Below are 24,513 nucleotides of genomic sequence, written 5' to 3'. Positions count from 1 at the left end.
TTATCATTTTTACTGCACTAACACGTTATGAACCGCGTCCTCTGGCCTTCTTCATTTGATCAATTATCATGTAGCGTAAACATATTGTCCTTGACATCATATATGTTTTAGATGATTAAAACCTGAATTTGGTTACACAGGTAACATGTTTTAGACATCTGGTTTGTATCAACAGCATTAAATGATTATATTTCAGTGTGAGGCGGGTCCAGACTTTATTGAAAAAAATCTATCAATTGCTAATAAAACAAGTCATAACAACTATATATATATATATATATATATTCACCTGACAATAACGATGTATTTATTGTAAACTTCATGGTTTCATTTGTTTAATCATTCAGCAACTGTTCTGCTTTAGGATGAACATTAAGATGCGATTCTCACAGGAAATATATCTTCATGCCTGCTGTGTGTCACTAAAACTAGTCTAAAAACGAGTCAACGCCTCTTCCTACTGCAGCTCTGACTTCCTGTTTTAGTGTTGCACCACATCCCCCCCCCCCCCTCACCCCCCCCCCCCCCCCCCCCCCCCCCTCAACTCAGCCCTGAGTTCCTATCAGGTCTGCAGTTCCTCTCTGAGGTCTGAGCTGTGAGCACACGCCCAGAGAAGAGAGGCAGGGGTGGCAGCTAGCGGTAGGTTTTTGCAGCGCAATCATCACTTTTCCATCTGAAATGTTGCATTACTGGGTCTCACCACCAGGTGGAGCCATCTCCAAAGTGATGCCTCGTGTTTGAAATGACATGAATTCAAAATAAATGAAAAACAGTTAGAATTTCAATGAAAATAAATGATTAGGTTTGTTTTCAGACTACAATTGATGGACAATCTTAACCATTTATTGAACACACTGTAGAAGAGATCCCACGACTTCAAAGTATGGCAAAAGCACATTGAAATAAACACTGTGCAATATTATTTCACAGATAATTGACAACAAAGAATACAGAACAGTATTGCACACATATAAAGGCCCACAGTACCTCATCACTAGATAGATCATTGTAAAACCTTCCTTTGGTTTGGTTTTGTATGGTAGGAGAGTCAGACAGAGACAGAAGAGAAATCAAGGCCTCACGATGTCCTGCTTTAGGTTTCTCAGAGAGGGTCTGACCCATCTTTGATCATTGCCCTGCTGGTCTGGACTTGACCTCAGATAAAGGCTTCCTTTAAATGCCCTTGTCCCTGAACACCTCCTCTGTTTGCAGAAATAAAAACCCAAGTTTAACCAACATTCAGCGACTATCTCATTAACCCTCTCTGCACCCCACCAGGGCAACATGTATCCCTGAGCATATTGATTATTGACTTCCACTTTAAATCGTGCACCAAACAGGAAAACTGCACGAGTCAGTGCAGCAAGAACTGTGCATTCATTTGGTCTTCCTGTAAGGCGCCGGACAGAGTACGTGCAACATTGCACAGTGAGAGGTGAGTGTAACGGAAGTCACTTTGTAATCCTCTTTATGAATGTAGTCCGCTCTGTAGTTCACCTCAGGACACGCTGCATTGTTTTGCTTGACGACGACCCTGAACACCTTTGAGAAAAACAACAACAGTGACATTATTAGAAAGATCGCTGAGATAAACGAGATAATTGTGAGGAATTCATGAGTCAGGATCCATAGAGGATGTCTCTAGGCATGTTACCACTATATTATATTATATAGAAGAAGTTCTGATACCACGTTGTCCTCCTCGATACCAAGTACCTCCGCTAGCACCTTCCTGATAAGGTACTGAGCATGTGCAACTCTCAGCAGAGATGGGTAAAATTTTGGACGCATCGATCGTCTTTTTCCGGAGATGATGATGGAAGTCGCTAACGAGTGAGCCGTCTCGCTTCCATCCCATCTCTGTTGAGGGTTGTACATGTAAAGGTACCGATCGGGCAGGATGTCCGGATCACTGGCGAGCGACATGTTGTTTTTCCTAAGTAGTGTAAATCTGATAAATGATATGATAACGTGATATTGGATCGGTGCATAGACTCGTGTACTCGCCGATAACGATCCAGAATTGTAGACATATGAGAGGAAAAGACAACTTGTGACCCACTGTTGTAAATGTATATAGATTATGACCGAGCTAAGGAGTATTTCTTTCTACATTAAAGATAAAAATGCAATGTTCTCCCTTTCTATCCTGCTAATTGTCTGATTGTGGTTGTGAACCACTGGATTAGTTTGTTTATTCTGGAGCACTTTATTCCTGACTTACCCTCATTTTCCTGTGCTGTGTTGATCGTTTGCTCAGAGTGTGTCCTCTGGCCCAGTTTAGGTAGCTTTATAGTCCTCCTTTTGGGTGGAGATTTCACGATAACCTCAAAGTTGTCCTCGTTCTCATCCGTCCTATTGGTCTCTCCTGGTGAAGGCTGCACACTGCCCGTCCCAAGGTTGTCCAAAATTTCCTTACTGGACAGTTTCCTCCTGGAAAATGTCTGCCTCCACCCGGCTCGCCCCTTCTTGTCCTGCGTGACTTTGTTGGGCAGCGGACTCATCCGGTCCACCTCACTGGTGGCCACTCGTGGCTCTCCTGGGTCCATCTCCTCAGCAACCTCAGCCAGAGCCGACCCTCCCGTGGGTCCCGGCTCCGTTGGACGTGGGGTGTCCCCAAACACCAGTGAGTATTTGGGGTTGTAGTATTTGTGCGCAGGCACCTGGATGTCAGCTTTCCGTGAATCCCCTAGGCTAACCTGGAAGCGGGATGTGGTCGCCGGTAGAGGTGGGCGTATGGTCCCCACTTTGGAGCGTATTGCCACGTTGGCAGCCGGTGGGCTGACGTGGAACTCCTTGTAGAGGTCCAGCTTCTCCGAGACGGCGTAAAGCTCACGGAAGTCGCGGTCAAAGAAGTCAACCACCTGCCCCGTCATCACAGTGATCATGTTCCGGTCCATACGAGACGTACACCATGAGAAACTGGGACGGAGACAAGCTGAACAAGTTAGATCTTTAGATCCCGTGTGTCCTCATTGGTCCATTACATTTACAACAAAGTCATTATATGAAAAACACATAACAAGTGCAACAAGCAAGCGTCAAACACTAAGGCATGCTGATGATGAGAGTGCCAAGCCTCAACTGTGCTTTGTCAAGACAAATGTTAGCATGCTAACACGCTAAATTAAGAGAGTGTAGCAGCTAAACACCAGCAACATCTTTTAAACGTCCAGTCATTTCATTTGACCCAAATGAAATGAAATGACTGGTCACTGGAAGCTGCTATCTTGACAGCTGTGAGTACAACAATAGCCATGTTCGTTGTTTGTCTTCATAATCAGAATTTTGGGGGGGAAGTGGCTTTGGAGGGAGGCCTGAAGGGACCGTCAGCGTTCACGATTAGTAAACTTGTCTTGCTGGATTTACTGACTTTTGTAACTAGTGCTACTTTCATTGGGAAAGAGTTGGCAACATTTAAAATAAATCTAGCCCACTCTTTGCTAGTTTCTCAAGATTATCAACCCTGGCTACACGTGATAAGAAATGTACGACGCATGCAACACAAACACACATTCTATTACCAAGTAGTGGAAACAGGTGCTGTATGAAATGGTCAGTTAAAAAGACATACACTGACAGTCAGACCTCACCTGTACGAGCCAAACACGACTTTGTCCCCGTCTACCAGCATGTACTTATTGCAGAGTGAACCAGGCAGTCTGCCGAAGGACAAACCGAAGCCAGTCCCCTCAAGCGTCCTGGTTCGGAAGTTCTGCAGCCACAGAGGGTCACAGTCAGACAGGAAAGGACAGCCAGCAGTGTCATCATTGTACCAATACTAGATAGGTTACATGTTGAATATGACAAGTGTCAGGACCCCTCCCCTAAAAAGTTCACTGCACCACAACCGTTCAGTGGCCAGTTAATGTTTGAGGCGATGATGTTTGCTGGATTCATAACTTCACTGGAGTGTGCATGTTATTGTCTCAGTCTACTGATACTCTTCACTTCATCCACAACAACATTAGTCTGGTATGGTTTGGATATTCATATCAGTTATCTTTCCAGATTCACGTGGCTTTGGTTACCAGACTAATCATTAGTTTAGAGCTTTAGCGACATTCTTCTGTCTGACCTCAGAGGGTTTTGCACAGGTAACGACTTTGTGGTTGAAATGCTATGCTACGCGTTGTGAAAGTGATCATATCATTCTACGTATGGCGGCCCTGGGTACATGTATCAAAACAAACAATAATCAATACTTGAACATGTGGTTGTCCTCTTGCCACCTGTCTTTGCTAAATTCATCTCTTATGTAAAAGTACCATCTTACCCGAAGGTGCTGTGAGCCGATCTGCATCCTGGAGCAGATATCCAGGAAGTGCGGAACACCGCTGTGATCCAACAAGATGTAAACGGGCACGGAGCGCCGACAGGACGCGTCCATCAGGTCCTGCAGGATCTGGACGTCTGTGAGCATGTCCATCACGATCGCTATCACCTGCAGGAGGACAGGAATAGTTTCAAAGTATTTTAAAATTCATATTCATATGTTACTCTTTGTTCCTCCAAGAACCCTCAGATCCACTGCTGTTCCTTAAAACCCCTCGAAAAAGAACAATTGGAGAAGCAGCTTTTTTCATTCATGCTCCCAAACTGTGGAACAGAACAGCCCAAAAACATTAGAGCCCCTTTCAACAACATTTAAAAACATATCTATCTCGCCAATAGTTTATTTTTTAACAGCACTTTATGTGCGTCTCACAGAGTCCCACATCTGTCTTTCAAACGATCTTTTATGTATTTAAAGTTTTATGTCTAAACGTTTGATATTTATTTAATTATTGTTGTCATTAAATGTTTTTATTCATCTGTTGAAACTTTTAAATTACACTTTAAATGTAGGTGCTAAATGCATGCTTTCTTCTGACCAATTTCATTGATTTAAAAGGAAGGTTTTGTTTTTACATATTTTTAATGCAGAGCACTTTGAGCTACATAGTCTGTATGAAATGTGCTGTATAAATAAAGATTATTATTATTATCATATTCAATGCATTCAGAAATAATTCACTTCTCAGTATTGAGAATTAATTTGTTTTGCTGCATAATTTGTTCCCTGATTAATCGTCACTACATACCTCAAGAAAGTGAAAACAGGATTTCAGAGAATGTTTTGAAATTTGTTAAAAAGGAACAAAATGAAGCGTAACATCAACATTTGCTTTGATGGTTGAAATGTTGCTCAGGCGTGAATCTTGATCATCTTTAGTGTTTCTACAGCTTGAATGGAGTCCACCTGAGGTGACTTCAACTGATTGGATGTAATTTGGAAAGACACACACACACACACACACACACACACACACACACACACACAGACCTGTCTATATGAGGTCTCTCACCTGACAGTGCACATCAGAGCAAACACCACCATGATCTGGGGAAAGCCACAATAATATCTGCTACAATAACGTGGGAATTACACTTGTATGTAGATTAATATACTTTGCCTTTGGGTCAGTTTGTTTTAAATGATATTGTGTCAGGAATGAAAACACATTAACACTAGAAAGCCTGAATGTCAGCGTCTTATTAGACGGCGAACAAAGAAAGCAGCAGGTGAAAGTAATCTGTCCAACCGAAGCACTTCCACATGAAAGAGGCTTATAAGCGGATGAAGGAGCCGCTGTAGTATCCCTCTGCTGTGCTCCAGTCAGGCTGACAGACCATACACTGATTTACAACAAGAGATCAGACTTCACTCTGTCTTCAGAAATGTTTCCACGCAGCTCTTGCTTTCTCCTCCGTCACAGTGCTGGAACAGTAGAGGTTTGCACTTTGCTGTGCTGAGCCGGTATCGTGTATTTAAGCAAAACCAAACAGATGTACGTTGACTTTTCCTGCAATTAACTGCAACTTGTTAAAAACTAAATGCTGAAAAACAGAAGTCATTATAGGGAATGCATCCGTTTAAAACCACTGTGTCCATGTGTGCAATATGTGTTGATATTGTGTGAATCCTGCATCATTAATTAAAGAATGTCAGGATAAAGGTTGATTACGTAAAGTTTAAAGTCGACCACGGAAAGTTTGAGGTTGACTACAAGCTAACGTTTAAACAAGAGTTTACTTCTTACTGAGATGACTGCCCCTAGAGGCTGAAACGTTCATTACGCCAAACAATATAAAAGTGTTGGATGGAATAACGAAAATACTAATCTGATCATTTTGTTATTATCCTTACCGGTGGTGTTGCTTGTTCCAAATCAACCCAAAGATTTGATGCATCTGGAGCAACGTTGGATACAATAATTCTTCTTGTTTCTATTCAGCTTAGTGTCACAGCGGAGGACAATCAACACTGTGTGTGCAGTGCTGTGACGTACTAGTGTCAGATCTTCGACCTTTTCTTTTGCCTTCTTTCACCAAGTTTGAAAACTTCCATGAGTCATCTGTGCTTTGCATATTCATTTTAGACTTCCTGTAAACTTTTGCACATTCCTCGGACCAATTGGCTCAAAACTACAACTACAACTTTCATTTTCATTCAGATGTATTGCATGTATTTTTAATTATGTTTCCATACTTTGTCATTTTCTTTTGTTTCTTGATTGTTGCAACACCTTCTTTTAACTTTAATTTTCTCTTACTATGTTTATGTTATAAATCAAAGCACATTCCTTTTTTATGTGTAAACCTAGTTGGCAATAAACCAGATTCTGACACGACGAAGCTAAAGAGAAATGTTTCTCTTCTTTTTTTAAATTTCAGTAAACCCGTCAGTGTTTGCCCTCAGATCAGGAGCATTGTACCGAACTGTGGACGCTACGCTGTCCTCGGCACACAGGTGCCGTCGGTCTGAAAGTTAACTGCTCGTCAGGTTTGGAGAAGTCTTGTGTGAGTTCCCTTTTGTCCTGAGGAGGGTGCCAGAATGTCAGAGAGTCTAACACGAACAAAAACGGGTTAAAAAGAAATTCAGAACAAGCTGCCCATTTTATTATTGAAGTAGCTGATGATAAAATGTGTGTTCCAATAATCAGATATGACAGATGTGCAGGATTAAAGATTCAAGGAGCGTCCTTTCAGACGTGTTGAAGCAGAGGATGAAGGTTTTAGGAAACGTGTCACTCGACTCCTTCCACTGTTTAAAACGCTGAGTCATGGAAACAAAATGTCTCTTTTAAAATTTGCAACAAATGTTGTTCTGTGGAGCAGAAGAGGCCGTTTGTTTCCACTCAAGAGTGTCGCTGAGGAAGAACATGCCGATCGGACAAGTGAGGGTAACAACGGAGACACGAGCTGAGACGTGTGAGTGCAAACAAAGCACAACTACAACCAATGACAACGCATTCAATATGTCGGTGAACTGGTTGCTCAACTTGTGTTATCTCCTGTGTGTGTGTGTGTGTGCGTGTGTGTGCGTGTGATTCTAAGAATAACTCTCTGCCTTTCTGATAAGTGACAACAAAGCAGTTTGTTTCATTCCACAGATGCAAACCGAGCTGAGGTTTTATTTCTCTCTCTTTGTCTGACTCCACCCACAAACACAGACAGACTTTGGTACAGTATAACATGAAGTTTAGTACACACACAGCTGCTTTATTACAACAGCAACGTATACCTGCTGTAGGCCCAACACAACCAGGAGGCACAGATGTGTGGAGTGAGATTACTGTAGATTACCGTTTTTAATTTGTATTAAAGCTCACAACCAGGGAAAAGAGCCGTCTTTGTTTCGCCCCCTGCGATGCTTCTGTACGGAAGGTTTGAAACCAGGAAGAGAAGAAGAAGAATAACACGAGCAAGAAACAGAAAACCAAAGAAGGGTTGGGAGGAAAGACAGAAAGGGGACTTCTGAAGAAAGTTAAATGGAAATCCACAGATGAGTTACGTAATAAAACAACACTTGAGAGTGACCCAGAAGAGGCAGGGTGTTACTGGGAGCAGGCGGAACAGATGACTCAGCAGAGCTCCGGCAGTCTATGAGCAAACATTGCAATGGGCAACTCAAACACACAGACCCACTTCACTTACTGTGTGTGTGTGTGTGTGTGTGTGTGTGTGTGTGTGTGTGTGTGGAGGTATTTACCACTCAAACATCCATCCACCCCGCCTATGTTCTCCTGCATGAGAAAATAATCTCTTTTCTTTGAGAAGATAGAACATAAAGTCGGTGGTTCCAGCTTCTCAAATGTGAATATTTGCAAGTTAGTTGTTTATAACTTCACTTATAGTTGCAGCTCTTTATCATTCTTATTTCTGCAAATAATAGACTCAAATGTGTAGGTTTGAAAGGTTGCACTGTATCCTCACAGCCTCTGTAATTATGTCTTTATAACTCTAATATTTAAAAAAAATGTCATTATTATATTTATAATGTCATTATTATATCTATAATGTCATTATTATGTTTATAATGTCATTATTATATCTATAATGTCATGTATTCACCTTACTGGCCTCCTGGATGAGTCGCCGCACCACCTCCTTGATGTGAGGTCCGTTCTCTTTGGGCGGGTGCGTGTGCACGGACACCCGGGTGACCCCTCTGAAGAACCCCCCGCCGGGCCAGCCGATGTCCAGCGGCGGCACCTCGGTCTCCGACATCTGGGGCCAGTAGGTGGAGTGGACCCCCGAATCCGCGTCGGTGCCGCCGGCGGCTCCCCCCGGTTCCGCCTCCGACCCGGACGGCTTTGCTTTGCCGCTGCTGCTGCTGTCATCATCATCATCATGCACGTCGTACGTTTTGAAGGTGCTCACCACCAGCTTGACTTCTCTGGCCGATAGAAAGTCTTTCATGTTGTCCTCTTTCAGGCGCGTTTTGAAGGCGCCGTCGCCGTTCTTGAGCAGCTCCTCGACGGCCGCGCGCTGCTCCTCGCTGTAGTAAAACTCCGGTTTGGACTCCGGGACTTTGACTCCGATGTGGCCGTCCTCCATGCACTTGAGCTGGGACTCGGCCATGGCTGTGGCGGCGGTTACCCACTCTGAACACCCGCTGAGTGTGAGTGTGCGTGTGTGTGTGTGTGTGTGTGACGCCAGATAGAGAAACAAAAATAAAGCTGGGAAAGTTTTCTTACCTGTCCGTCCGGGTGGGAGAGAGGTGGGGCTCGTGGAAATAAAGCCATGCTGCCTTCAAGAGCAAAGGGAATAAATAGCAATAGAATAAAGACAACACACCCAGACTGTCAAAGTGTAAAATGTAGAACAACATCATAATGTTGTTGTTTGACATCTGTTCCAAAACCTCACCATTCAAATATAAAATTAATTCATCTTTTAAAGAAACTGGATTTTGGGGGTTTTGTCGGCAGAATGACCAACTTCCAGATGTAACTTGAACGCAGCATTAGTTCCTGGCTGGTGCTGTACAGACATGTCGGGCTGCTGAAGAGGTTTCTCTTTTCCTTCCGGGGAACTGTCAGTTAAAGACCAACCCTGGTAATACGTTGAGCAAACATGAACTTCATATGTAGACCATAAGAGCCTTAACAGAATGATTGATAAATCCTATATTACTGTTTATTATGTACATTGTGTTACACCTGTCCTACTTCTACTCTGTTATTTTCAGAATATGCTGAAATGTAAGTTTGCAGTACTGAATATAAACTAACACGTGTTTATGACCCTGTACTCACTGTATATGTATATAGTGAGTTATAAACGTGTCACATTGTATTCACGAACCTTTTTTACTTTTTAGTATTTCAAAACAATGAATGAATGAATGATCCAGATGGTTCAGGTGGACCTGTTGAGTTTTCCGGATTGTTACATCTTGTAGTGAGTCGAATGTTACAGACTTCACTTCATGGGACCAGTGACATAACGTGAGGCATTTTAATCCAGATGTGTACTCTATTGCAATCATTCAAAAATGTGACTACTTTCATTTAGTGTTGGTTCTGTCGCCCCCTGTGGACTAAAGAGGTAGTGTCTCTGAGCACCAGAGTCCCTTCGGAAAACCTCTCATTCTACTGCAGCAGGGTCTGACAGTCTGCCCCTCTCAGTCCTGGTTCTGGTTCTCCCGGGCCTCCCTTCCCTCCAGCGGGTCCAGCAACACGTCCACCATTTATCATCATCAGAAAATACCTGAGGCATTAACGTGTATCAATTTTAATGTTTTATAAAGAGATTAAATGCTTTAATCGTAAAAAACTTGATGTGAAAAGTAACATTAATGTAGTGGAGTAGAAAGTACAGCAGTTCACTGAGGTGTAGTTGAGTAGAAGTATAGTAGCATCAGATGGAAATACTCGAGTACAAGTACTTCTAAACTGTACTTCAGTGCAGTACTTGAGTAAATGTACTCGGTTACATTCCACCTCTTTACAGGGCAGGTGAAAATAATGTATGAATATCAGCTCTCAATATTAAGGCTCATCACTGTTTTATTAAACCATAATTATAAAATGATGTGTGTGTTTTTACTCTGACACAGAGGGTTGAGCTGCTAGTTTATAGTTCAGGGTTAAATGAAGTATTGGACACGTGTGACGTGTTGGAGGTGGTTCGGCTCCTCTCAGATGGGTTTGGTGTAGTTGGAGGGGAACAGGCCGGTGTTGCCTCTCAGCTGGCCTCTCCACCAGGCCTGGTCGGAGCGCTCCACCACCTCGATGACGTCGCCGGCGTTGAACGTGAGCTCGTCCTTCTCCTTGGCGTCGAAGCTGTACAGAGCTCTGACCTGCAGCCCGGAGGAGGCTTCATGCTGGAGGAGGAGGAGGAGGAGGAGGAGGACAGACGAGAGGAGACTCATCACACAGACGGACAATGCAGCTCTCATATTGTTACCTACAAAGCATTCTTTCACACTTTGTTCATGAAGTTTGTGCATCAGTTTGTGCATCCATGTGAGCTGAGATCTCCAGACTGTCGAACCAGAATTAAATTTAGCAAAAAAAACAACATGCTATGGTGACGTATATGCTTTTAAATGCAGCTGACAAACATGTTCTCTTTGATAGCATCTTGCCTGGGTAGTTTAAAGAAGAAGCACACACAGTGCTGTCGAGTACCTGTCCTGATGCAGGTGTAGGTGGGCTGTCGGGCTGAGGAGGAGCGGTGGGAGGCGGTAAACTGGCCGAGCCTCGTTGCTTTTAAGACAAAGACAAAACTTCTGTTAACTGTATTTATCATTTATATCACTATATTTAACAGTTTTATACTTCTATTGACTGTATTTCATGTTGTTGTATTTAAAAGTTTTCTGTTCACTGTATTTATATCATTATATTTAACTTTTCAGAATAAAGTCCTCGTATGAAAAAGTACTGATACAAGTGGAGTCCATCACTCACGTGACACTCCCTCCTGCGGGTTTCCTACCTGTTGTCGCGGTTCTTGTAGGAATATTTGACTCTGTTTGGAGATGGAGTTGTTCTTGTAATACTCCACCAGCTGGTTGAGAGAAGGGAACTTCTCAAACCACAGGTAATACTGCCCTCTGCCGTCACGCAGCACCTTGAAGTGCTGCACGTTTGCTGCGTGTCTGCAGAGGAGCGACGCACAGAGCACGCTTTATTAATCTATATTTATACATTATATACTATATCTGTCGCATCCGTCAACATGTGGGAGGATGAGGAAATGAAACCCGACCGGCTTCTTCTTAACAGTCTTTTAATCTCGTTCTGAATACTGAAAGGTGAATAATTTGATGCTTTTATTTCATTTTCATCACAAAATATTTTAGAAACATTAACGTGAAAAAAGGGCCCAAGTTAAGGAAGGCCAGAGAGCATCACAGTGGACCTGTGTGTGTGTGTGTGTGTGTGTGTGTGTGTGTGTGTGTGTCATTTACGTACATTCATCCTTTTCAATCAAGATCAGTGAGTAGATACTATGAGAGGTAATAACCCTCCACACCCACTGTCGGTGTATTATTTTGTAAAGAATAATGTTTTGATCCTGTTTGAATCATTCCATGAATCTAAAAGATACATTTGCACGTCGAGAGAGTCTCAGTTTGTATCATTACGTTTTGTGTACGTCACCAGCTCGGCCGTTAGCTTGTCTCGCTAGCTAACTTAGCTTTGTTCCACACACTTCTTCATCAGCCGGGTCGAGGAAGAACGGTGAGACCTCGTTAAACACACAGCTTGAGACGTCCCTGAACACCACTTCAGGTGTGTAATAATTGTGTCTTTTACAGTCTTATACCTCAACAGTTTTAGGACAAAATAACACTTTATTGACGTGCAAAATTATCTTATAAATATACAAACATCACATGTGTAAGTCATTCAAACGGGATTAAAAAAAAGAATTTGTCTCTCGCCGTTGACTAACATTCATATTTATTCATGAATAAGGTCCCAAGGTAATGACACCCACATATATACCCACTCTCTCTCTCTCTCTCTCTCTCTCTCTCTCTCTCTCTCTCTCTCTCTCGATATATGAATATATATATAGATATATATAGATATATATACTGTATATATATATATATCTATATATAGATATATATAGATATATAGAGAGAGAGAGTGATAAATCTGAATTTGAAAGTGGACACCACTGTAGGAGGCCTAGCGTATGCTAATGCTAGCATCTTTGGAACAGTGGCACAATATCAAAGTTTCCTGCGATATTCTAAAAATCAGCTAAAACCATAAAGTGTTCAGCATGTATGGAACCATAAAGTGTTCAGCATGTATGGAACCATAAAGTGTTCAGCATGTATGGAACCATAAAGTGTTCAGCATGTATGGAACCATAAAGTGTTCAGCATGTATGGAACCATAAAGTGTTCAGCATGTATGGAACCATAAAGTGTTCAGCATGTATGGAACCATAAAGTGTTCAGCATGTATGGAACCATAAAGTGTTCTGCATGTACGGAGACACACTGAACGCACCTGACTGAGATGGAGAAGTAACCCGTAGCTGTGTTTCCACTCCCCCGTATGAGGAAGGCCCCCTCAGGCTGTGTCAGCAGCGTCTCCTGGGCCTCTCTGCGGCTGAAGACCTCCCGGTACCAGCTGGAGTCACGGAGGGAACGACAAGAGGTCTCAGCGGCTTTACAGTTAGGAATACAATACGGTGTTCAGAGAACTACGGTGGCCTACAGGTGGGGAGAGTCAACTTCAGGATTTTACTAGAAGCGACTCTTATCAGTACTCGGTTCTCATTCATGACGAAATCATTCTTTTTAAAAAGATAGATGGGATTTTAAAAACAAAATAAATTCAGAACAGAATTAGAAGTTATAATTTAGATATAACAAAACACTAATGTTTACAACATTGCATTTCTATATCAAGTCATTAATATCTCACTGGAAACAAATGTAAGACGTCAATAAAATAAATAACATTTCTGAGTGAAGTTCATAAAGAATGAAGAACACAGATCGGTCAGTATCAGTCGTCCTCTGTCCTCTGACCTCTGTCCTCTGTCCTCTGACCTCTGTCCTCTATCCTCTGTCCTCTATCCTCTGTCCTCTGACCTCTGTCCTCTGTCCTCTATCCTCTATCCTCTGTCCTCTGTCCTCTGCCCTCTGTCCTCCGTCCTCTGTCCTCTATCCGCTGTCCTCTATCCTCTGTCCTCTGTCCTCTGTCCTCCGTCCTCTATCCTCTATCCTCTATCCTCTGTCCTCTGTCCTCTGTCCTCTGTCCTCTATCCTCTGTCCTCTGCCCTCTGTCCTCTATCCTCTGTCCTCTGTCCTCTATCCGTTGTCCTCTGTCCTCCTGGCTGCTTTGTCTCAGACAGCACAAAGGTTTGCACAAATAAAAGCTTTCGGATGATGTTTCATGCTGTGCTTGAGTAAACAAGGTTTCACTTTTGTTTACGTGTCCAAATGTTGCAAATATTTTATTGCAGGAACAGTAACAAGCGTAGTTGCCGTCAACCTCTCTGCTCGCGCTCTGTGCGTGCATGTCTGTGTCTATTTCCAGGTCGTATCTAACAGTTCTTGTTTGAATACTCTTCAATTGTTGGTTTGGAAGAAACAAATGGTAGTCCAAATCAAATTAAGTCTGACAATGTTTAAGCGTGTGCAGTTTTATTAAAGAATTGTAATAATCAAAAAGACAAACTTGGTCTCATAATTAAATTTTCAGGTTATAATGTGAATTATTTTTTTACATTTCAATTTACACTATAGGTAACACCAATGACAAAGAAATGACACTTTCATTACTTAATGAAATGTATAAAAATAATAAAAATGCATTAAGCTCAACTTTCTGTGGATTCATCAAGTTTAGAAGTTAGTTAATGTTATTAATTGTGAAATACACAATGTGTATGTATCTCTGTGTGCTTCTCTCTCTGCCTCTATGTGAGTGTTACCTGGGCAGATGAATGTTGATGAAGTTTTTGGGTATGAACCCGTCACGCCCATTGAGTTCTGCTTTGTACCAGTTTCCAGTGGCCTGCAGAATCTGACACAGTGAGACACAATCACATGAGACACGTTCTCTTTCATTGAAGTCCTGTCGAGGTGAACACACCACACAGCTTTCCTTTCATTCAATACTGATTTGGAGGTACGACGGAAATAAAAACGAGTCCATAACTGTATGGTACCTGGAGGAATATGAACATGTTTAAAATGTTTTTGTTCATGCATCATGTACAAGCCAATCTTGGAGATCTTAAATCTGGAGATGAACAAGCTAGCTCTTGGAGTGGAGAAGGTAGCTAGCCAACGAGCCATCTCTGGAGATAGACGAGCTAGCTAGCTAACTAGCCATCTCTGGAGATTGACTAGCTAGCTAGCTAACTAGCCATCTCTGGATATAGATGCGCTAGCTAGCTAATTAGCCACATCAGGAGATAGACAAGCTAGCTAGCTAACTGGCCATCTCTGGATATAGATGCGCTAGCTAGCTAACTAGCCATCTCTGGAGATAGACGAGCTAGCTAGCTAACTAGCCATCTCTGGAGGTAGACGAGCTAGCTAGCCAACTAGCCATCTCTGGAGATAGACGAGCTAGCTAGCTAACTAGCCATCTCTGGAGATAGACGAGCTAGCTAGCTAACTAGCCATCTCTGGAGATAGACCAGCTAGCTAGCTAACTAGCCAGCCGTCCTCTCCGGAGCTCCCGTCTGCTCTGCTCCCGGTCTGCCAGCAGCGTAGGGGCCGCCTGATATGGGCCCGTTGGTTTATTTAATGTTAACTTTCTCAAGTAACACCCGCGACCCCTTAGATTGAGTGACTGCACATATTGAGAGAAACAAGTTTTTTGCTTTCAGTCATCATAAAAAAAGCAGCCAATAAAACTTGCTAGCCAGCGTGTTCAGAGAATTATTTTGTCTCCACCCACAACAATATGTCCTTATGTTTACCAACAGAAAATTGGTCTTTATTTTACATTTAGCTTCGTGGACAAAACATATATGTTGCTATTTTGCGTTGTGGGCTATTTCTTTGTACATAAACGTGCAGCAGGATGCAGTTTCATAACACATTTTCATAACCTGCTGCACTAACTATTAAAAAGTGCTGTTGATCTCGCCCACCGCCTACTGAACGTGCAGTCACGTAGGTGACAGTTATTTACATAAAAAATGTAAATTCTTTGTCCCAGCAGTCTGCAATTTGAATGCTTTTCACACACAGAGCTATTCATAACTTGGGCGTCTGCTATGCTGTTGAAGACACAAAGTATAGGAACTACGTAGATACTGAGGGTTTGGTGTACAGCACGTGTGTGTGTGTGTGTGTGTGTGTGTGTGTGTGTTCTCACCACCAAGAGCTCTCCCTTTCTGAAGCTGAGCTCATCGCCGGCTGTAGCTTTATAGTCGTACTTGGCCGTAGCCTCCATGGTGAAGGAGCTGAGAGAAAGGTGGAATGAATAAAACGTATAAAGGCGTTACACGTGTAGGTCCACAAACCTTAAAAGCAGGTCCTAACTACATGATGAAATACAGGCATAAACACAAATTATATCTGACACCTCAAATGTCTTTTCATCAAAATAAACCTCAATTTAACCTCGATGCCGATGCAGGTTGACTGTAATGCACATTATGAGCACATGTATAAAGTGTCAAAGGGCTGACTCTGGTGTAATAAACATGTCGTATCCACAGGAAAAAGCACCACGAAGAAGGCTTTAACCTCTCGTTCATTTCTCTTTCATGCACATTAAAATAAATGGCTTTGAAGATGAAATCAATGAGCTATCACAGAGCTTCACCTGGACTCATTCATGGAAATATGCCTTCAGTATAAGAGGAAAGTCTGTGTTGACAGTCTCAGAAAAAAACAGCATGCCAACAAACCCATAACTCAAAGAACATGACAATCAGTACCCGTTTGTGCCTCGTTGAAGAGAAGCAAACCCGAAGTTACTCACCACCTATGTGTCGGTTCTCCCTGCAGAACAGGAATCCTGCAGTCCACAAAGAGAAGTGAGGAGCTGTCAGCTCACAGGAAGCACCGTCGGACCGCAGCTGCCACTGAGACACACTTCCTGTGGCTGCTGACCACTTGCACTCACATGCTCGCACTGAAATAGATGCAGGTGCAACGATACGGTGAGATGGAAAGTTTAGAAACTTACACACATAGGAACTGATGCTGGATGAGTCTAAAGCTAGTGGAGGACCGGCAGCTGAATCTCTTTTATTTCACCTGTTAATAACCATCATTTATTAATAGTTAATCGATAGTTAATCAAACTTCTATAAACATAATGGACTACTTGTAAGATGTTTAATGTTTATTTATTGGTTTGTAAAAAGTCTATAAACATTTAACACAGTTTGCATTGTAATGATGACGTGGTAATAACTCACACTAAACACTGACCTTTTTAATGGCTTTTAATTTGAAGCCCTATTTTTTATCATTGTTTTTTACATTCTTTGTATGGGGTTTATTTAATCTTATTTTATTGACTTTTATTTATTTTCAATGTCTTGCTAAACCTGTTGTTTTCTATTTATTGTTTTCACGTGCTGTTTCAACATCGCCACATGAAGCACTTTGGGCTGCAGGTTTATTTAAAGGGGCGTTCGTTGTATGAATAAAGTTGAGTTCAACATTTCAGTGGTGGTTTCCTGAACTTAGTTTCTTGGGAGGAACTTCTGCATGTTTTACAGTTTTGTGTGCACATCAACAGAGTCTCTTCACTTCATTTCTCAAAGTTTATTTGGCTCATTCCTGTTGGAAACCTGAAGGTCCTGGATCGTGGCAGGAGATGTGGACGCTCTGAGAAACAGGAACTGAAACGCATCTCTAATCGCTGGATCTTTAAAAGTCATTCATCACAGTAAGATGTGACACAGTGAGCAGCAGACCTGCAGTAGATTGTGAAAGATGGAGGTTTCTATATTCGTGGTTGGGTGTAGTGATATTTGTGCCACATGATGGCAGCAGACAGTAAGAAAAAAGCATTATTGACATCAGTTCAGACCTTTACCTCCATTCTCTTATGTTCAACTAAAGAGCTCCTTACTTTTCATATAAATAACTTTGTAAACCTCATGTTTTACTTCCTCTACTTCCTCTTCTGTAAATGAACCGGGTCGTAACAACAGTATTTACCACAGAAGCAGTTTACATAACCTGGAGATTACACAACACAGACTGTAGATAAGAAATGGACGTAGTCATCGTGACGTCTCTCATTGGTTTGTGGACTGATGTTTTGAAGCCTTTTGGCATTTTGGCCGTCGCCATCTTGACTTTTTGCAAACAATAAACAGGAAGTGACCATATGTGGACTGAGGAGGAGTGACGTAGAGACGCCGTATATGTCTCTGGTAGAGACCTGTCAATCACTGTGTAGCCCCGCCCTAAAGCATCCCCTGCTTTATGGTCTGTGTGACTCTAAATGGACCATAATGTACTAAATGAACATCATGCTGTATTGAAGAAGACTTGAAACTAGAGATTGAGACCATAAACTCATGTTTACAATGTTTACTGAGGTAATAAATCAAGAGAGAAGTAGAGTCACTTTCTCATAGACTTCTATACAACCAGAGGAGTCGCCCCCTGGTGGACACTAGAGAGAATGCAGCTTTAACACATGAAGCTTTGACTTCACTCGGCAGAACAGGAGGTTGCCGCTTGAGCAGAGGATGCGCTTCTACTACCACAAACTATCTGAAGATGCTAATATATATATATATATATATATATATATATATATATATATACTGCATGTTACAGTGAACTTTTGGAATTGGTCTGTTGAAGGGGACAATTTTGAAGACTAAATGACTTCATATTTCGTAATTTAAATAAAGGAGCAGCGAGACGCTATTTGCTTGGCAGCGCAGTTCACGCCCTTACGTTTTTCTATAGCAAATAAAAGGCCCATTGTTTGGTACGAACATATTCAAACGTACCTCTCCTTCTTACCTTTCACAATAAAAGCCCTAGACATATAAACTAAACAGAGCCAGCATTAATAGTTTTAAAGCAAAATATTAGTGATGTTTTCTGTGACGTTTTTCTAAAGGCCGGTTACATTTCACCCTTTTTACGGTACACTGAGAACAACATGGTTTCTTCTTTTGTCTTATTTATGCCGGTCCAGTGGTCGCAGAAGTTGAACATTTTGCTGTTTCCAAGGTGACCCCCAGCTGCTCGTGCATGTTGTACATCCCATTATGCAGCATCAGCAAAAAACCAAAGCGGTACAGGTTATGACTGTGTTTAACGGCCTGAGCCCACATCAGGACAGAGCTCATAAAACTCTGTTCAAACAGGTGGAGAGGAGTCGTAGAGGAGTCGTAGAGGAGTCGTAGAGGCGTCTCGATGCGGAGCCGCCATTCGGCATTACCGGGCCCGTTAACTCTGCTCGGTGTGTGTGTGACCGAGTGTCGAACGCCGAGGGAGAGGAGGGAGAGGAGGGAGAGGAGGGAGTGACGGATGTATTAAGAGATTCATGATAAATATTCAGCGAGCAAACATCCCGTTTCATTCTGTTTCCCTCTGCTCGACGAGGCCGAGGCAGTGAGAGGCGGGAAACGAAAGAAAGGGCATTTTATATTTTCAACAAAACAGCTCTCTGAAAATCTAAAAAAGACCAAAAAATAGGGAGACCAACAGTACGTCTTGGCACTACAAATTCCTTCTAAACTCCACAGAAAGAAGCACGATAGAGTCTCCTGGGAACACGTTTGAAATGTCACATCAGACCCATCACAGTCATTACACTGACACTCTGAACCTCAAAGGAAAAGAGGTCTCCTCTCTCTGACAGATCTAATAAATTTCTATTCATATAATGTCAATAATTTGAGTCTTTATGTTTGGATACATTTTCCAAGAGACAATGGAGGGAACTAGTTTGTCTTGGAGAACAGACACCAAACCATCTGTGAAGTAATGAGTGACGCATTTCAGATACAAGAGATGGAGAAAAAAAGAGAAGCAGGCCGGACATCATTCATTTAAACATGTTAGTTCTAACTCATATGGAGACAAATGACAGCCTCATGCAGCACCTGTATCTCTGGAAGACAGATTCCTCCTCTGTTGCGTTTGAATCAAGGGTGTAAAGATGAGGGTGATGGTCTACATATTCTACAGTCTTCTGTAAACTTGTCTTTAGTTCACTAGACAGATGCAATGGCAACAGAAAAATGAGACCGAAATGCCTCCAATGTAGACAGACTACTAATAACATATCGCCGGTGTGCACACACATTAAATATATTACATTTGTTATCAGGATCAATTTCCTGTAAATGTTTCTTTCCAATAGAGTAAGAGTTTATTTGACTGCTCTTCTCTGCATGAAATCAGTCAGTTCATCATCTCTCTGCTCTCATTTCATGTTTCATTTTGTTTCAACAAAGAACAACACGGCACCTTTTACTACGACGTAAACTCTGAGCGCTCAGCGTCTGTCGGGCTGGACTGGAGTACATATGATGTGCTCGGGTTGATTTGAACACTTGTTGGAGGAGCTGCTGATCTCACACAGAGAATGACGAGAAACGGAAGCAGGAAAGTGGAGTGACAGGGCGGAGGATGGGGTGAAATGAAGAGGACGAGAGAGGAAGGCTAATGAGTTTCTGTCTCTCGAGTGCAGAGAATCTGCGTAATAAGTGATCTCACTTCTTCATAAGCGTGTTCCTGAGAGAACTACCAATCACCAGCGATTGCTTGACAGATGAGGAGCTATTAAGAGTCAGATTGAGTCGCTCACATCACTCTGCATTTACTGCCAGAGCATCAAGCAGCGTCAGACACAGTCGCATGTATTTGCATACAAGCAGGAACACGGTGTGATGAGGAGCAGCAGCATACGTCTACTAATGGTCGGTCCAAGCACTTTGCTCCAAACACTATAATGAATATTAACATATTAACAACAATACATCCGATTTCAATCAGTCCCAGCAGACTATCACAGGTCGAGTCATCCTGCTGAACCTTCCTGTGATGGGGCTCTTCTATGGCAACGGTGCGTGTTCATGCTGCGGACGGTAGCTCCCATGAATTTCACCACATTGTATTTGTTTGTTCATCACTAACGACATGTGACAGAATACTTTCACTAACGTGTGAAAAGGAAGCGTGAGGATTAAGAGCAGCAGACTTTGAGACCATCACCAAACAACCAGACAGACCTGCCGGACCAAACGCCACCAAACTGCCCCAGAGAGGAGAGACCTGATGGATGCTAAGCTAACCCAGCTAGGACCTGAGGCTACTCCACTACCCAGCATGCTCCTGGCTGTCTGATGGTCACAGAACAATAAGATGGATGAAAGCAGCGGGAGGTCGGTGACTGTTGAGCCCACATCTTCACAGATGACTTGGATGAAGTTATTCTACCCTGGAAATTCAAAAAATGCCTCAAGACCATGACAAAACCGAACGTGTGCATGAGTGGAAATAAGCAGTGTAGCATTGCAATCCTAGCACACGTCGTTTCTCTCTTCTCTGTGGACTAGAAGTTAAACAATCAGCACATTACAACATCTGGTGAGTCAGTGTTAATGATTATCTGCATTGTGATTTCCTACGCCGTTACAAGAGTGTGTGGATGAAGCATAACGTTGTAAATTGTACTCATTTAGCGGTTGGCTAGTTAGCAAGCTAGTTTGCTAATTCCACCATGATGCTACATTTACAGAATATTAGATGAAATAGTTTACGGTTGTTTTATGTTCATGTTTAGTAAACTTCACGGTTTGGCTGTAAATAAGTATGTTTCAGTAAGTTATTAAATGTACGACAGTAAATAAATATAAATCCACTTTGAGTTCTGGTCAAACTAACACAGGACTTTCACCCAGGAGGCCGCTGTTCATGTCCAGAGTGAAACCAAAAGTGAGCGTTGGCTTTACGCTTGTTAAGCAATGTTACATAAGCAGGTCCGCTTTGGTCGGTTATTGTTTATTCACAGTTGTTACGTCTCGTTGTTACATTAATATTTAACAGAAACATTTACACACACGTCAGTCTAAATCATAACATGTGGCTGCAGAGACGAGCATCCGTATTTCACAATTTGTGATGCTACATTCAGTCTGTTTGCTCAGATGAAGCTGTGAGACAGTAGATAGCAGCAGGAGAGCACATCCTGCAGACAAAGTCTTTTCACCACGTCTGTCAGACACACGAGCGCCCTCAAACAGCTCTGTTGACATTATATCACACAGTTTTAAGCGATTGAAATCCTTTAAATGTTCTAACATTCCGCAGTGGTTGAAGTTGTTTAGTTCAGCTTTAACTAAGTTCTTATCTCTCTTTGCTCGGGTGTAGCAGACAGAAGATATATTCTTTAGACACAAAAAAAACACAAATACACAACGTAACACAAATACACAACGTAACACAAATACACAAGGTAACACTAATACACAAGGTAACACTAATACACAACCTAACACTAATACACAAGGTAACACAATTACACAACGTAAGAGAGACTCACATTGTTCAAGAGGTGATTCCAGGTTAAAAACGTTCCTTTGATTTCCCTCATTAAGCCTCAGCCAATCATGAAAGAGGACATCTGGATTAAAAGATGATGATTTAAAGAGATCTGATATAATTGAGATGTGGATTCTACCAAACGGGTTCAATATGAAGGAGATTCATATCAAATATGTTTTACGTGCTGTGAACACAGAGAGCTTTGCGACACCGACGCCGACCAGCAGGGGTCAGAGGAGCGCTGCGGTCTGAGTCCATGTGTGTGACGGCAAACACACACACACACACACACACACACACACACACACACACACACACACGCGCGCACGTGGTTTGGTCTCTCGTGGCTCTTGGTGGATGCTCTGAGTAAACCAATGAACAGGTGAAGATATCTTTACTGAGCTGAGTCCATTAAGGTGAATACGGTACATTTAACTAACAGATATCATCATGAAACTTCCCGAGTTCATCACTCACATTAAGACAATTATTTTTTGTGTCACAAGTTTTCTGAAATGTTATATTTAAATATGCAAATGAGGCATTATCTAATGGGAACTTTTGGTGAATTTAAGAGAAATCTGTTAATTTCCCAGTGCATGAAAAACAATGTTTTTGCCTTAAAGTAAGAAGTTCAGAGCTAAAAGTTTGGTCTTCCACTTTGCTCACACGTCTCAACACGTCAGCCGTGTGGACAATTACTGAATATTTAACAAAACGTAATTCTCAGTAATTCTCTTCTCTACATACAAGCCTTCACATTCATAAACATTTTAAATCTCCTCCACGTTCCCACGTCTGCTCCTCTTGCTGTTATTTATCTGTCATCACTGTCTGCAGAGAGCCGTGTTCAGCACGTTGGTCTGCGGAGTCCAGGTCATACGGTTGCCTTGTTTTTCAGGAGCACCAGATGGAGAATCCACATTTTTATTAAGTCAAAGTTCTTGTTCAGCTGCTGTTAACATTTTATATTTGGCTTATTTTGTTAAACTAGGAGAAAGTAAAAGTTTTCCTTCAGGTAATAAACCCCAACCAGCAGGAAGAGGTTCCTCACATTATTTACACCGAGACAGTAAAAAGTGCTCGGCTCCGTCCACGAGCGCTGCAGCAGCTGTGAGCGTCTCCGACCCCGTCCCGACTGTTTTAACTTCCATCCTCAACCTCCCTTTAGACTGCCAGTGCAGGCTGCTAAATGTCGAGAGAGAGAGAGAGAGAGAGAGAGAGAGAGAGAGAGAGAGACAGAGACAGAGAGAGAGAGAGAGAGAGAGAGAGAGAGATTCTGTGCGTTAAGAAGCTGACATTTGAGCTGGGACCAGCCTGGAGTTTGGAGCTCGGTCCCTTCGCTTCAGGCTCTCTGTCGGCTCATTTACAGCACTGAGGGACCAGAGGAGGAGACGGAGGGAAAGGTTAGAGGAGATAAGAGGAGAACATGTGGAGAGAGGGGACACGGACAGAAAGTTTAGTTCATTTCACTCTTAAGGTGGGAATAGAAGCTGCAGAAAGAGGAACATCTGATTCAAGACAAATACATTTTCAAACAACAGGTTTTTGGACAAAAGCTGAGCAGATTGCTTTGAACTGGCGTCTCTCTCTCACGGACAGAAGGAAGCGATGGCCTTTTCAGTATGAAAATGAGCACGCTGCATGCACAAACTCGACACGCTCCCCAAATGGCAACGAGGGGTACAACCGCTTGACTTCTGTGGACTTCAATGCCCAGAATCCTCTGATGTGCGATCAGTGGTGGCCGCAGCGTGCTCACGCTCGGTGCAGCTGTTCTATGATCCGTTATGCTAAACGCTGCCGAAGATGTGACAGTTCCACTCAGTGAAGTCAAAATGAATGAACAAAATCTTGTTTGGATGATATTGCGTTTCCTGTTCCTGTTTCTCATTGTTTTACCAGTTAAATGCTTTAATGTTGAAGCCGCAGCAGGAAAAGTTGGGTTTGCATTCACGGTTACTACGTCTGTAGAGAACAGTGAACATGGAGGCTGATAGCAGAGAGATCACATCTGCAACATTTCACTGTGGACCCTTGTGGTGGACTCCGCCACTAACGATGAAAACTACTGAATGAGTAATGAATGCAAATACATTGATTGTCTATTACTGAAAAGTCAACCAATAGATATATCTATTCAAAAAACAACTTTAAATGATTATTCAGTGTATTTTTCATTTTTTTGACCACCAAAAACTAATTTTTGTTTACTTTAAAATCTTGAATGTCAACTTTTAGAGGAGGGTTATTCTTTTTCGAAAAATCAAAAGTGAAGTTGCTGCCAATATCCATTGATGATGGTGCCGTCAGACCGAACGAGTTCAGCAGAAAGGCGGAGAAGACAGACACGGTGAACACGCGGCTGTTTAAATGAGTGTGTGAGTGATGTGTGAACCTTCAGCACACAGAGAGGAATGAACGTGTGAAGTTTGGTGAATGTAAGAGCTGCTGAAGTGGAGATTTATCATCAGAGTCTGAGAACAAACTCATTGAGAGGAAACGTCCTTTAAAGAGACGTTTAGTTACATTACAGACATTTAGAGACTCTACAGGTGAACACATGAACTCACAGATATCACCATGAAACTTCACCACTTCATCACTCACATTAAGATTCCATAATACGAATCTGAACATTGGATAAATCCAGGTTCTTGTTTCAGGTTGTTGACACATATTTTGGATATCTCTCTGTATCGCTCCAT

The 24,513-nt window shown here is 42.3% G+C and overlaps 2 protein-coding genes across 2 annotated transcripts; both read right to left on the bottom strand.

The window, feature by feature from the left end:
* Nucleotides 1-827: 827 nt before the first annotated feature.
* fam83fb (family with sequence similarity 83 member Fb) lies at nt 828-9,157 on the bottom strand. The gene is made up of 5 exons (XM_076082966.1): nt 8,398-9,157; nt 4,277-4,444; nt 3,594-3,715; nt 2,225-2,922; nt 828-1,542 (listed from the first exon to the last, which is right to left on the bottom strand). The coding sequence occupies exons 1-5, from the start codon at nt 8,905-8,907 to the stop codon at nt 1,499-1,501; spliced, it is 1,542 nt and encodes a 513-aa protein (XP_075939081.1). The 5' UTR covers nt 8,908-9,157; the 3' UTR covers nt 828-1,498.
* Nucleotides 9,158-10,046: 889 nt separating this feature from the next.
* grap2b (GRB2 related adaptor protein 2b) lies at nt 10,047-16,289 on the bottom strand. Its single transcript, XM_076082987.1, has 7 exons — nt 16,254-16,289; nt 15,642-15,729; nt 14,242-14,333; nt 12,807-12,929; nt 11,272-11,434; nt 10,962-11,039; nt 10,047-10,654 (listed from the first exon to the last, which is right to left on the bottom strand). The coding sequence occupies exons 2-7, from the start codon at nt 15,717-15,719 to the stop codon at nt 10,469-10,471; spliced, it is 720 nt and encodes a 239-aa protein (XP_075939102.1). The 5' UTR covers nt 15,720-15,729; nt 16,254-16,289; the 3' UTR covers nt 10,047-10,468.
* Between the last annotated feature and the right edge of the window lie 8,224 nt (nt 16,290-24,513).

The sequence above is a fragment of the Anarhichas minor genome, unplaced genomic scaffold (assembly GCF_050575085.1).
Source record: "Anarhichas minor isolate MPS153535 unplaced genomic scaffold, ASM5057508v1 ptg000114l, whole genome shotgun sequence".
Taxonomy (NCBI): Eukaryota; Metazoa; Chordata; class Actinopteri; order Perciformes; family Anarhichadidae; genus Anarhichas; species Anarhichas minor.
This window is presented reverse-complemented; position numbering and strand designations above follow the sequence as displayed.

What these genes read in the sequence shown, in the direction of transcription:
- fam83fb (XM_076082966.1), bottom strand. Translation starts at nt 8,907, where the DNA reads ATGGCCGAGTCCCAGCTCAAGTGCATGGAGGACGGCCACATCGGAGTC. An exon ending in GTCGTGTTTGGCTCGTACAG is followed by an intron (nt 2,923 to 3,593) that starts GTGAGGTCTGAC and finishes TCTCCGTCCCAG; the next exon opens with TTTCTCATGGTGTACGTCTC. An exon ending in CACAGCACAGGAAAATGAGG is followed by an intron (nt 1,543 to 2,224) that starts GTAAGTCAGGAA and finishes TTTTTCTCAAAG; the next exon opens with GTGTTCAGGGTCGTCGTCAA.
- grap2b (XM_076082987.1), bottom strand. Translation starts at nt 15,719, where the DNA reads ATGGAGGCTACGGCCAAGTACGACTATAAAGCTACAGCCGGCGATGAG. An exon ending in TACTTCTCCATCTCAGTCAG is followed by an intron (nt 11,435 to 12,806) that starts GTGCGTTCAGTG and finishes GCTCCTCTGCAG; the next exon opens with ACACGCAGCAAACGTGCAGC. An exon ending in TACAAGAACCGCGACAACAG is followed by an intron (nt 11,040 to 11,271) that starts GTAGGAAACCCG and finishes TTGTCTTAAAAG; the next exon opens with CAACGAGGCTCGGCCAGTTT.